Source organism: Protomyctophum parallelum (genome assembly GCF_964188405.1).
Source record: "Protomyctophum parallelum genome assembly, chromosome: 1".
Classification (NCBI taxonomy): Eukaryota; Metazoa; Chordata; class Actinopteri; order Myctophiformes; family Myctophidae; genus Protomyctophum; species Protomyctophum parallelum.
Genome location: NC_139697.1, coordinates 49850769 through 49866092, shown reverse-complemented (window position 1 = coordinate 49866092; position 15324 = coordinate 49850769). Strand labels below are relative to the sequence as shown.

The 15324-nt window shown below is 42.2% G+C and overlaps 1 protein-coding gene across 1 annotated transcript in view; it reads left to right on the top strand.

Annotated features, from left to right (window-relative positions):
• LOC310864962 (microfibrillar-associated protein 3-like) overlaps positions 1–14514 on the top strand; it is a 37860-nt gene extending 23346 nt beyond the window's left edge. The window contains exon 6 of the mRNA XM_083773848.1: positions 13811–14514. Within this exon, the coding sequence (XP_083629974.1) occupies positions 13811–14122 (312 nt within the window). The 3' untranslated portion in view covers positions 14123–14514. The remainder of the gene's footprint in view (positions 1–13810) is intronic.
• Positions 14515–15324: the final 810 nt, after the last annotated feature.

Below are 15324 nucleotides of genomic sequence, written 5' to 3'. Positions count from 1 at the left end.
GACTCTAATGAGAGAGAGAGAGATAGAGAGAGAGGGGGGGGGGGGGGGGGGGGGAATTGCACCACTCAGTTCACACATGTGTGATTTTTGAGTGGTGCAACCACTCCTACAACCAGCTTGCAATGTCCTCGTACGTGTTTGTGTGTCTGTGTGTCTGTGTGTGTGAGCATGAGTAGCTGTGTGTGTGAGCATGAGTATGTGACTTAAAAATAGCAGTAGGGGGCGCCAGAAACAGTGAGAGGGGTAGTGACTCTAATGAGAGAGAGTGAGAGAGGTAGTGACTCTAATGAGAGAGAGAGAGATAGAGAGAGAGGGGGGGGGGGGGGGGGGGGGGAATTGCACCACTCAGTTCACACATGTGTGATTTTTGCAATTACAGTGGACTACCTGCAACACACTATCAGGGGCAGGATTTCTAGTCATCCATTGTACTGTTAACTCCCCATCCTCCATGACCCATCCACTGCCAATGGGTGAAGGAGCACACATCCTACTAGTCAGAGAACGTCTCATCACTGCTGCTTGGTAGTTTGCCCTTTTGCAATGTTGGTGGAGAGCATCACTTGTTGGGGGAATGTACAGTTCTGGCAAAGCTGATGATGCCGTACAGAATGATTTGTACCTTGCATCATTCACGTTTTTGGCAGATGATTGGCCATACAGGTAGCACACATATTTGCTCAGTGTGTTGAAAGTTGACTGGTCAAGGTTAAAACTGCTGCCAAGATGAACCTGCTTGGCTTACCTCAGTTGACTCAAAGAATGCCAAAGAGGTAACCTAAAAGTTCCTCAGACAGATTGAGGCGCAGCTTCCTCAGTGTAAGCAGAAGTCTCTGAGTATCACTAAGTGACTGTTTTGCAGGAGGTGGTAAACTTGGTGACACAAAATTGAACAACAACATGAAAGTCCTGTGAAGAATTTCATTTTGCTGTCATCAAATTCTGAAGGATCAAGAGTACGATGTTTCAACTCACTTTCTAATTTGTTGACTTTATCCCTAAGTGATTGACATTCAGCATTTAAAGATTTAATCTGTTCATGTAATGAGGCAATGTCATTTTGTGTTTCCTCTGTCTGGACCCCAATGCCTGGGACTTCAACAACAGTCTGTACCTCTGCTGTACTTCGATCAGTGATGGAGGTGAAACCAAATAACCTTGGCACGTAGTCAGGATGTAGAGGATCATCACTCTTTTCCCCTTAAATAACAAAAACAACAAAAACATTTACTAGAAATATGATATTAATTTGTTTACATATATGGGGTGTTTTCACATATGTCCTGTTTCAGACATCAGCCTCAAAACAAACTCATCCGGGACGGGGCTGCCAAATCATTGTGAGATTATTTTTTTACATTAACCACTGGAACAATAGCATCCCTATTCTGGAGGGAACATTTGCAGAAAATAGCAGATCTACAAGCTCACAACATTGTTGGTGTAGAGCAGGGGTAGGCAGCTTTAACCACGGGTGCTAAGGGTGACCACTGGCACACACTGGAAATGCCAGTGTCTCACTCTAATGCCAGTCTGGCATTAGAGTGAGAGAGGATTAGCCTGCATGTCTGTAACTGTGTACAAATGGAACCAATGGACCCCATTGGACCCCAAATGGACCCTTCTTAGGAACCAAATGGACCTTACAGGTCTGTAACTCTGAGAGATGGAACCAAATGGACCCTTACAGCCTGAGTGTACAAATGGACACATGCAGGTCTGTAACTCTGACACTATGGGTCCATTTGGTTCCATTCGTACACTCTCAGAGTAAGTCCATTTGTGCAATAACAATCAAACGTTATGTGGGTCCTTGAAAAAAACAAACAAAAAAAGTTTGATATTAAACCACTGTAGTGGTTATCAGTGGACTCTTAATGTGTCATATAAATCAGTGTCATACGATATTCTGAGGGAAACCATGGAGACTTAACATTCAGTAACTGCAGGGTGTGTTGATCAATAAGAACATTAACATTAAAGTCTTTCCACGGACTCACGTAACATGTTGATGAGTAATTACTCCTGACCAGATCTCTTTCCGGGTAACGGACTATGTTAATCCACTAATTGGTCCACAAGAAGAGAACTCCGTTAGGTTCGTTTAAAACGGGACATTGTGTGAAAAGGCCCTTTTACATTGAACGTATGGTTTTACAAAAAAAGCAACATACCTGACACAAAGTGAAAGTGGCACCCCCAAATCCATGTAGCCCTGAAACATGACTACATCGGCGAAGTGCAGCGATCCATTTACTTCTTTTTTCTTTACATTTCGGCAGTCTGTAAAAGGATAGCTCCGAGTTCTTTTTTAATCTGTTTGTACAGTCAATCGCACAACGGCTCTTTCCCATTTTCCCAGTTTAGAGAATGAAAACAGCGTCGCAACAGTGAGTTGCTAGGTTGCTATGAACAACAAAAAGTTCTTCCGCATACGAAGACGTTACGCGCATACTCAAGGGAATAAAGCGGCTACGCGATTGGTCCACGTGACCAAAACCACACCACTCCCCTTGCACATATTATTACGCCTTGTAAGAAATAGTCCCGTTTTAAATCGCGGATTATAAAATAACTGCAGGGCGGGACGAGTAGAACTTTTTTATTTGGACTGTCTACCTATAAATCTCTTTTATGGAGAAAAAATTGTGTAGTCCCCCTTCCGTGGGAACGGACCTGAACGAAAAGGGACCTCACCACACGGCCTAATACTACACATTAACACTTTAGTGCAGTGATTTAAACGGTAGGCCTATCTGGCGCCACGGAGCTCCTCTCTGTCCTGTTCACCCAGGTACCTAGATTTGTTTGTTCCCCCTCCCTCCTGTGTCACTTCCTCTATTAATAAAGTTGGGTGACATTCAATCAGACCTGTTACCTCTCATGTGAGCTAGGAATGTTCATATGGACTTAAAAGCCGGTTCACAGTTTTCTACATGCCCCCATATCACACGTATATAAGGACATGCCTAGATCAAGCAGATAATACAATTTCATTATGTGCAATTGTCACAAAGTACTCAGAAGCATTATATAAATAATATTATCACTATTATTATTATTATTATTATTATTATTATTACTACTTTTTTAATTGCCTATGCTTATGTCATTCATTGATTCACTCGTATCCAAATCTATTTAAAAAAAAAGCTCACTGATCAGGTCAAATAGGCCTGATATGCGATTAAAATGTGATTAATTGAGATTAATTAATCACAAATCCTCCAATTAATTAGATGTTTTTTTAAATTAAGTCCCAACCCTATTCTTTATAGATCTAGCTTCAAATAAAAAATCTAAAAAAGGTTAAATGTGTCAGATCGCACCGTATCATATCGAATCGCATCGAATCGCCTCAAATTCCACGAAATCGAAATCGCATCGAATTCCACCGAATCGAATCGAATTCGAATCGTTCTGTGTATAAATGTATCGTCTCTGAATCGCATCGTAGCCCATGCATATCGATACGTATCGAATCGTCTTGTAAAGGAGAGATGCACACCCCTAGTTTATGGTATATGGTAGAGTTGTACTTTAATTCTCCAAACTGTTAATAAAGTAAATCAGATGGAAAGTGGAGGACGTACAAGATACAAACGCTGCATGCAGACTAAAAGCTAAGTGGGTTCAGTGTGACAAGGTGTTCTAAGAATGGCTGCAATAGCATGCCAGTGTTGACATCACATTTATATTTTAGTATCTTACACCGGGGCTCCACCGGGCGCGTCAGCGTCGCTTCTCTGTCACCGTCAGGGAATGTTCCCTTTTTAATCAATGAAGGGTGGCTCCACTGCCCGCGTTGCGTTGCGTGAAAATTGCTCCGGTTCGTTTTTTGAGGCACGCAATGGAGACGCAACGCGCCCCGTGGAGCCCCGCCGTTAGTCGTAGTCTTTAGAATGGTTTTCATTTTAGTTTTAGTCACCCAGAATGTTTTAGACGGTGTTAGTTTGATTTCAGTCGACTAAATCTACAGTTGATTTGTGTCGACTAAATGTATTTTGGCAGGCCTTGATGGCGTCGTCGAAAATTGCCGATCTATACAAGCTCACAAAGCGACGTGTTGTGAGCTTGTATATCGCAATTTTCAGCATGCAACCAAAGCTAACCGAAAATCTCACTCACACTCGGTCACTCCTGCATGGAAAATTATGGTGAAATTGGTGACCTGCTGAAATATGTTACCATCTTGTGGACTTCACTTACATGGATAGGTCTTTAAATACATGGCCTGAATACTGTTGGGTTGAACTCTGCTAATGTAACAATTTACATTCAGACACTGACGTTATGTGATTGTCTACACGATTGTCACATATTTCAGCAGGTCACCAATTTCACCATAACACCACCATTGAGTGACCGAGTGTGAGTGACCGAGTGTGAGTGAGCGAGTGGCCGAAATTTTGGGTATTGGAATTTGGCTCAAGGGTTAAATTGACTTGTGCTTTTACTTATACTGGGTCTCTTGCCCACTAGTCCTTTCCTAACATTTTAGTCTAGTTTTTAATTTGTTGACAAAATTGTCTAGTGAATCAATGAATACATAAGGTTAAGCAAAAAAACATTGTTTTTGTAGTAATAATAATAATATCTCAAATTTAACCCAAAGATGCTTTACAAGGGGGACATGAGAAAACAAAAACAAACTTAATTAGGGGAAAAACACACAGGAATCAAATAAATTAAAACAGTGGAATGCAATATTGAAGGTTTGGATGGTAGGGGCATGTCTCTTGAGAGTTTGGGAAGTGCATTCCACAGGGTTGGGGGGGCATGGTGCAGCAAATATGAGAAATATTAGAAAACACTGCTTCAGAGGAAATAACAGACGTAACAGATTTTATATTTTAGTTAATTGGCCATAACCGTTTGCTTAGAAACCATGTAATCTGGTCAAGTGTTGGTTGGGCGTGGGTCCTTGAACTGCTACTGGGAGTTGGAATAACGTTAGCTCTGATCCATAGCGTTAGAAGGAGGAAAGTAGGCTTTCAACATATTTTTTGTGCTAAAAACGAGGGGCTGCACAGCCTGCACTTCCACGGGTGTGAGGGGAAGGATCTAATAAAGCACCATAGAACTAGAACGCTATGGACCAGAGCTACTGTTGACGTTAGCTTCCAGGCTAGGCTCGGAGCAACATGTTTCGCATCGAGCCGATACTGGAGGCTTGACGAGGTGCGGTGATTCTTTATTGCATAATTTCACACAACTGTGCTGTAATCCACGCTATCATCCGATAGCCTTTTAAATCCTATTTCACATCCACAAGCAAAGTGATCTCAGCAGCTTCCCCCGATCTTGTGAACTGTCTGGTGACCCCTTTCTGAGACCAGCTCCTCGCCACTCGCCCTACACACTTGCCCTCGATATGCGCGTTCACGCGAGGCTGCGCCATATTAAGTGTCGTCCGAAACCAAGCAGCCTTGAGTGGAAGTGGCTTATAAAGCCCTCAAGAGCGAGTCTGTGCCGATCTAGACCTTAGAGTATATATGAATAGAGACGGCACCCGGAGGAAACCCTGAGGCGAAATGGACATAGTGGCCGGATTTGGTATTGCAGCGTGGGCCCAAACACATGAACACGCTGGTCCGTTGACTATCATTGTACACGTTCATGACAACACGTGAACGCTGTTTCATGTTCATGTTCATGTTCATGTTTATTTCATTTATGGATAGCATTACATACATTCATTTTGCATATCTTACTTTTTTTTTTTCCATTTTCCATAAATGAAAAGGGACAGGAAGAAGATAAATCTTATTTATACCTGCCCCTCTACACACATTAATACATCAAGTACTAACTGTCGGGCTAACAGCCACGACAGCACATCACAAAAAAAAAAAAAATGAATTTGAACCAAACCAAAACGAAAAGCAAAACAATAATTAAACCTCCAATTCATATTTTTTGATTTTCTCCAATGTAAACAGTTTCTTAAACTGAAATATTGCTTCACAGCTTTTCAACTCCCTCTTTTTTACATTCCATAACTGTATTCCTATGACGGAAATACAGAACTGTTTTAATGTTGTTCTCGCAAACCGGTGCTTAAAGTCATGCTTTCTTCTATGATCCTCATTTTCTGAACTGGGCACAAACAGTTTTTGTAACTGCTCTGGTAGGTCTCTGCTTTTTGCTTTATGTACTATTAACAAAGTTCTAAGTTCAACCAAATCCGTAATTTTTAGCAACCTTGATGATATAAAAAGTCTATTAGTATGTGCTCTAAAATCTTCATTATGAATAATTCTTAAGGCTCTTTTTTGTAATAAGATCAGGGGAAGTATATTACTTTTGTACGTGTTGCCCCACACTTCCAGACAATACATGAAATATGGTAAGACCAAAGTACAATAAAGCATCCTCAGTATATTAATTTCTAAATCATATTTTACTTTATTCAAAATAAAGAGACTTCTAGCAACCTTGCTTTTTACATATTTTATACTATATGATTTTTCCATGTCAATTTGTCATCTAAAACAACCCCCAGAAACTTGAATTCGTTAACTCTTTCGATATTCACACCATCTATGGAGAGTACCACTTCCTCTTGTTTCAGATAAGAAAAAATCATGAACTTTGTTTTTTTCAAATTTAATGATAACTTATTTTTATTAAACCATTTTTTTAGTTTTACCATTTCATTTGTAATTTTTTCTGCCAAGCAATTCAAATCATTGCCCGAGCAGAAGAAATTTGTATCGTCTGCGAACAAAACAAACTGCATAATCCTTGATACTTCGCAAATGTCGTTAATATATAAAATAAAAAGTTTAGGTCCTAAAACTGATCCTTGTGGGACTCCGCACTCAAGCTTCAAGCAATCTGATGTATAACCCCCCCACTGAACATATTGTTGCCTGTTATGAAGATAACTAATTAACCAATCTAATACAATACCTCTAACACCATATTTATACAATTTCGATATTAAAATAGTATGGTCAATTGTATCGAATGCCTTTTTTAAATCAATAAAGACGCCTATTGTATGCTCATAATTATCTATTGCGGAAGTTATTTCTTCTGTTATCTTCATAAGTGCCAAAGATGTGGATCGATTACTTCGAAAACCATATTGACTCTCACTCAAAAGGTTATTCTTTGCAATAAATGAATTTAGTCTTTGTACATATAGCTTTTCAAGCACTTTTGAAAACTGTGAAAGTAATGAGACTGGTCTATAATTAGTAAACTCATGCTTGTCTCCAGTTGTTTCACACGTGAACGCGTGCAATGATAGTCAACGGCAGCGCGCTCATGTGTTTGGGTACAATCCATCCCAGAATGCACTCTGTTCCTACTCGGAAGGAGGAGTGAAATCGCCTCATGCGCTTTAGAGCAACTTAATGCAAGTGGATGAGAGGAGAACTCGGGTGCCGTCTCTATTCATATATACTGTGCAGCCCTGCTCTCTGTCCGCATGGAAACCGCGACCTACAAATGTAAGTACCACCTAGGGGTGCAACGGTTTTCGGTTTAAAACCAAACCGTTCTGTACAGCATACACGGTTCAATGCGCTCTAATGAACCGCGCTATTTCGGTTTGCATTAATTCATTTCTTACAGCTGCGAAGAATGTATTTCTCGGTCACACACCGGCCTACTTAGAAGTCTAGCACTCTATCGGTCACACACCGTCCTACTAAGAAGTCTAGCACTCTTTCGGTCACAGAAGTGTAGCACTCTGTCGGCCCACCCCCTCTCCCCCCCCACAGACACAGAGAGAGAGAGACGGCATGATGAGGAGAATCCAGCCCTCGTCTTAAAATGTCGTTCTTGAAAAGACCACTCTGTGGAATAATTGTTGATGTCATACACAGAGACACACACACACACACAGCGGAGTAACCTCGAATCAACAGGCTTCTAAGCACGCGTCTTTGTGAGTTTGTTCAGATCTGCTTCTGCATCTGCAATCGCTGTTTGAGTGCTAAAAAGGGAGAGAGAGAGCAAAAACAACTCGTTGTTTTTTCGGAGCAGGAGAAGAATATTCCATCTGAAAAGTCCCAACAAAATACTCCATGTGGACCATGTCCAATCCTAGATAGAAACCCTTCTTCTAATAATATAAGTATAATATTGCATGCAGATCTTTATTGTAAACTTTTGTAAATGTTTCTGTGCGACATGGCACTCTGCTGTGAATTCCTCCCCTCTCTCCCCCACTCTCCTCTCCTCCCTGCATGTGCTGCGAGTCTGCACCACGTGTGAGCGCATAGGTGCATTATTTTCCCCTTGAACATAATAATGATGAGGCACATTAAAATAGCAATATATAATATACGTTTTTTTTTCCCCCTTTAAAATAATGAAAAGGCAGAAATGCCTAATAAAAAAATATATGCTAAAAAAATAATAAAATAAAATGCTATAAATAAACTTTTTTGGTGCAAGCCAGTCCCTTACGGACTTATGTGTGTGGGTATGAGCATGAAAACAGCATGGTTGTTTTTCACCACCTGTGCGCAACCTAACACACACACAAACACACGCACATATTAACTGTATATATATGATGATTTCGTGTGTGCCAGTAGGCTACAGTACAGTACAGTACAGTAGAGGGTACAGTAGAGGGACCGGCACACAGTAACTCTGTCATTTCTCAACCGTTTCGGCCACGGGGCGGCAGTTCGGAACCGGCCCGGCACCCTGGGCGCGTTCCTGTTTTTATTTTACTGTACCGAAACCGTGGCCCCCATACAGAGGTTCGAACCGAACCGTGGGCTAACTGAACCGTTGCACCCCTAGTCGTCTGATGCAGAATAGACAACGCTCCAACTGATGTTCACAAGGGCTCTTTATTTACCCCACCGTGAAAAACTATGAATGAAACCACACAAACAAAACAAGTTTTAACACAATGATTTATAAACACCATGGATGTATATGACATGTAATTTTTGACAGTCACGCTGTAGCCTATTTCCTTTTTCCATATTAATGAAATCCACACAAACAAACACGATGCAATGCAATATAACTGTACACACAAAATAACAGGTAACACAATTGCATGATGGTAACCATGGCAACGAATGGTGTCTGTTTCCTGTTTCTGCACAAGGAGGGCAAGTGTATTTCCAAACAGTTTTTTATACCCAGCACCCTAATCAAGGGAACTTGATTCAGCTGGAGGGGCACTTCCTGACGAGGGAACCTCCCGAGAGCACTTCAAGTCAAGGGACTGGTTTCAGAAAGGGCCGTGGTGTTATTGTCTGAAGAGGACACGGACACTGCACTCAGTGGGTGGTGCGCCGGTCCGTCTGAAACTCGTCCAGTGACAACGTTCCGAGTTGAAAAGAATTGTGCGATTAAAATGCGTTATTTTTTTTAACGCGATATCTTTCTGTAATTAATTAATCTCAATGAACGCGTTAAAGTCCCGGCCCTAATATTGATTGAATTTAAAATGAGCAATATATTTGTTATGGTTTGGCGATGAATTGGATCTGCTTTTATAGGTAGGCTACTCTGACCAAGCACATCAGTCCCAACCATAGGGACTCCGAATCCCCTGTACCTAAATAGCAGATCCAACACGACAGGTGGTAGCTGGGGTGAACGAGGGCGAGCAACAGATGTTTAAGCAAACAGCAGCGCAGCAGAATCAGTGTGCAGCAGCAAGCAAGCAATCAAGCAGGATTAGCAGTGCAAAATTCCAGTTTAAATAGCCGGTATGAAGCTGGAATGAGTGTGTGATTGGATGCAGTGAATCATGTGACAACTGCACTGAGGCCTCTTTTAGACGGCGACCATCTCCATATAACACGACAAAGTCCCGTTGCGTTCTCATTTTTTCTTACCCTTTACACGAGAACGCACACGTTATGATATGATGTGCTATTATGCTATACTGTCGCTAGGTGGCGATAACGGGCTGCCAAATAGACAGGTCACCCACGTACAAGAAGAAGAAACCTTCACGCAAGCCTGCGCAACACGGCTCTGGGCGCGCCACGGGATGGTTATATATATTATAATACATTAGGCTACATAAACGCTGCTGCCGCGGCTGCCGTCTATCACAAGGCTTTTTATTTACATCATGGTTTTACATTCAACATCGCTGATGAGCAGCACTTTGTAGGCGAGGAGGGAGGCTTGTTCAGGAAGTCCATTATATCATAATGATATGGCTCTGCATCAATGTAATAAACATGCGCTGTGAGCCAACATGAGCCATGATGTCATAAGTTTTGCGGATTCACCGTTTTGCCTGTTTATATGGAGACCATAGGAAACGGTGTTCTGAATGATTTCCACTCTGGGAGGTGGTTTCACTTTGTTGCGTTTTCACCTCCTGAGAACACGGTTCTCGTCTAAATGACAGCAGCAAACGATACTTTATTTTGAGGTTTTATATGAACACCATCCTCGTGTAAATAGCACCTGAGTTTCTTGACTGAACTTGCTTTGTGCATGTCTGTGAAAGGCGTGGCGCTCATGAACTTATTTATTTTCAGTAAACAAACACACACACACACACACACACACACACACACACACACACACACACACACAGCAGCGGCCTATCTAGCATACATGGGCAACTGGTGGCCCCCACCATCACTTAATGCGGCCCCAGAATACTGATATATTATTGATGTCAGCTGTTACAATTCCAAACCTGCAAATATAACCCGCTTTAATTACTTCTAGTCTATATTAGTAGCATATTGACTTTTTTTTTCATTGTCCAATGTATTTGTATTTAGTTCATAAGGTTAACATAACTATAAGTTAATGCATTTTATATTACGGTAAACAAAAAGGTTACTTTTCAGGATTCCAATTCAAATATAGCAAAAATAGCCGATCTACAAGCTCAAAACGCATCACAGTGTGACACGTAGATTGGCTATTTTTGCTACGACAGTAATATGCAATGTGGCCCTCTGGAGTGAGTGTGAAAATATAGTGGCACTATTCATCATCAAAGTTGCCCACCCCTGATATAGAGCACTGGTTCCCAAACTACACTGAGTCGGGACCTTAGAGCATATATTAATAGAGACGTCACCGGATTTCTCCTCCCATCCACTTGCATTAAGTTGCTCAAAAGCGCATGAGGTGATTTCACTCCTCCTTCCGGGTAGGAACAGAGTGCATTCTTGGATGGATTGGGCCAAATGGTGAACGTGCTGGCCGTTGACTACCATTGCGTGCGTTCACGTATGAAACAGCGTTCACGTGTCATTGCCAATAACATAAACGTGCGCAATGATAGTCAACGGCCCAGCGCTGGCTCGAGCTGCAATACCAAATTTGGCCACTATGTCCATTTCACCTCAGGGTTTCCTCCGGGTGCCGTCTCTATTAATATATACTCTAAGGTCGGGACCCATTTGTGGGTAGCGAACACCCTTTATTTATTGTTTAAAAAAAAAATATATATATATTTTTTAAATTATTATCTTTTAACGTTTAAAAATGAATTAAACACAAATTCAATGATTGTTCCCCCCAGGATTGGACCCAAGGAAGACTAGAGGTTCATTCATGTGTCTCTAATGGGGATCCTTCAATAAACAAACAAAGAAGTAGTCAAGATAGCCGATCTACAAGCTCACAACATGGCACGAAGTGACACATTGTGAGCTTGTAGATCTGCTATTTTCGCCGGTTTGCGTCTCGGGCAAACGTCTAATCTCTCTTTTGGGTCACGGGCTAAAAAGTTTGGGAACCACTGCTATAGCCCCTTTATGTCATGTCGTGTTGGTTTATTTGACATCGCAGTCACACTGGATGCACGTGCTTGAAAGTGTATAGAACGGGTGCTAGTTTTCAACACCCGTATAGAATAACGCTAGTCTAATTATTGGCTTAGGAAAGCGTCAAAAATCTTAACAAATCTCCACAAATTCAAGGTTTCCTGGGTTGTGTAATTGATAGAAAAAAATAATTTATTTGGGTGAACTATTCCTTTAAAGGACAACTTTGGTTTCTTGTTTTAGGCTATTAGAGAAAGTAAAATATTTTGTTCCCGTTCTTTTGCTGCTTTCTTTCATTTTAAGCAATTTTAGCTATTTTTGACAGGGGGGAGGGAGCATTCACACAAGTGCCTTTCTTTTTTCTTTTTTTTTTTTTTTTTACAAAACTTTATGGCAATTTCTTTATTATTATTTTCTACTATTTAGTGGACCCCGGCAAGTTGCATCTGATCACAAAGGATCACGGGATCTATACTGAATGTGAAGGGGTAGGTGACAAACTGACATATTGAGCCTACAACACACAGTATGGCATCCCCCTCGTAACCCCCCTAGTATCCTACCTGACCCCTTTTCCCTATACTAAACTTCTTTGCCTTTTTTACTATTTTGATTTTTTTTTTGAATAGTTCAAATAGCCAATCTACAAGCTCACAACGTGTCGATTTAGATCGGCTAGTTGAACAACTTTCAAATGTTTTCAAAATGGTAATTTAAAAAAAAAAAAACTAGAAAAAGTGCCCTTCTGGGCACAGGTCTCCACCAGGTTATCCACAGATCCGTGCAGTTAGAGGTAAAAACACTTTTCGGCCAGTTATAGCGCCACCTTGAGGCTGACTTGAAATTGTTCATGTGGCATTTTGTCCTCGGCCTAGTGGGAATGTGGGTGCACAATTTCACGGAAATCACGCGATGTGTTCATGATTTGCAGCATTTTGTTTGAAACTGAGCACTCCTGTGAACTTTGGAAGCCAATCTTAACCAATCAGGATGGAGTGTGAGAAATCTGAAAGACCGGTTTGGTTGAATGGCTCTAGAGAGACTGTGTACCAATTTGCGTGATGTTTGGACAAAATCTGTAGGTGTGCTGTGCAAAAACCTGTTTTGCACAAAGCGGCCTCCTGGTGGCGCTATAACAGGCCGTTCTGGAAAGTTTGGGGCAGAGGTTCATCGTTGGCATCCAGGGAGTGTGTGTGCAAAATTTGGCATCGACCGGGTTAACGGTGGCCGAGATTAGCTGCTCACGGACGGACGGACACACACACACACACACACACGGACGGACACACGGACGGAGTGCAAAACATACTCTCCCCCCATGCCTTCGGCCTGGTGGAGACAATAAGGAAAATATGTTTAGGGATAAGGGGTATAGCATGGCAAAAATAGGGCCCTCAATTTCTTTCAAACGATACTGCAAAAAGGGTGTTCGCCTCTGTTTATGGACGGCTCAAGCCCCGTTCTACCGATGCAGGCATACCTCTATACGGGATCTCTTTTCAGAGCTAAGAGCGCAGAGCAGTGGTCGCCGACATGTCCGTACATGGACAAAATATGTCCGTGGCAAAGACTTGGTCTTGTCCGTGGCAATTTTTTGATTTTGTTTTACACGCCATTATAATGAATTAATTATTATTTTGATCATAACACCCACTTTAATACTGAATTTCAAGTCTCCAGGTTTTCTTCAGAATATGTATGACAATTATTTACTATGACACTATGGCACATTAGGAGTCCAGCTAGTAGTTTTGTACTAGTGGTTCTCAAATGTATTTTTTTTTGCAAAGACCCCCTAAACTCTGAGAGTGTTCGACCCGTAAGGGTCCATTTGGTTCCATTTGAACACTCTCAGAGTTACAGACCTGTTATGGTCATTCAGGGCTATTTATTCATATGTTTCTGGTAATATTATCGTCCACTCCTTTTATAAGTCTGTGGCAATAAATGCAATGTTGACAAAAATGTCCACCGCACAAGCCAACATGGCGGATGACCTCTGGCACAGGTCGAGGGAGCTTCCGAACGGGGGCCATATGCATCTTCATTTCTCAAATGTGGTTTCTGTGCTCCTCCAGGTGACCCAGTTCAAGACCCTGGAGGTGGCGCGTTACATCGAGGAGCTGGCCAGGAGCGTGCCCCTCCCCCCGATGCCTCCCCTGAACATCCTGACGTGTGGCGCCGTGGCCTCCCCGTCCTCTGCTGCTGCTGCTGGGGAGGCCACGTGGCGGCCGGAGGAGCAGGGCGAGCAGGAGACGAAGAAGAAGGCCATCGATCCACCTGACCCTGAGAGCAGCGTGGACGTGGAGGTCTCTGTGCACGTCACGATCCCCGGCACCTTCTCCTCTGCTACTGGGCCAGGAGGCGAAGAGGACGGGAAGGAGGAGTGAGCTGGGCTGGATGGATGGATGTATTGATTGATTGATTGATTTATTAACCAGTGGCGGAAAAAGTACTTTGATTCTTTACTTAAGTAGAACTATGATAACCCATTTAGGACTGAGACCAGATTCTACAAAATGTCTTCTAAATCATGACGGTTTTATTTAAAAACCCTATGTTTCTATGTCAGCGGTTGTCAAACTATTTCATGTCAAGGACCCTAGAAATTATATGTAATTGGCCGCCGACCCCATCTGAAAATATGTTGTTCCAGGGACCCCCCCCCCCCCCCCTCCCCCAGAAGCAAAGATTTGAGATACAAACGTTCACTGTGAAAGAATATATATTCAAAGATTTGCGCCACATTTTCACGATTTTTTCAAAAATAGCAGATCTACAAGCTTGTAGTTCTGCTATTTTTAAATAGCTAAAGTATAACAATGCTTAACCCATTCTGGGCGGGAACCCCTTTTGGTGTTTAAAGCATAGAGCACCGAAGTCTGACGTCACTTTCAGTAGAGGGCGTCAGTCCCCAGGTTCATGTATTTGTTTAGTTGCATTGAAATCCCCATTGAGGCGATTTGAGATCGCCTCATATAACAACTGTGTTTGAAAAATAAACATGTCACCCCGGCCGCTTCACTCATATGGATATGAAGAATCAACTGACTGAGAGAAAACGCTAATGTTACTGCTGCTGAATTAGTTAGATTTTCGCTAGAAGCAGACTGTATCATATATGAGTGACTGACTGTTGCAAACGATACAGAGACACCTTCCCGACAATAACGCCGAGACAGCTTGTTTATTTTTGGACCACAACGCTTATAGTAGACTATATTAAGATCACCCCATGTTATTCTCCATAGAGAAATTACTTCCGCGAACCAGGGGAATCGTCGGGATGAGCGAGTTACGTCAGGACTTCGGTGCTCTATAGTTATACTTGAGCTATTGAAAAATAGCAGCTCTACAAGCTCATAGCGCCAGTGGCGGAAGGTTCCTATAATGACAGTGGGTGCCCACCCGCCCCGCCCCGCCACCCAACCCCCCCACCGCAGCGGGGGGGGGGGGGGGTTGGGTGGCGGGGCGGGGCGGGTGGGCACCCTCGATTTTCGACTCATGCCTCCCGCGACTCAAAACGTATGAGTCGAAAAATCGTTTTTATTTGTATTATTATTTTTTTGTAATGTAAAACGTTATAAACGTT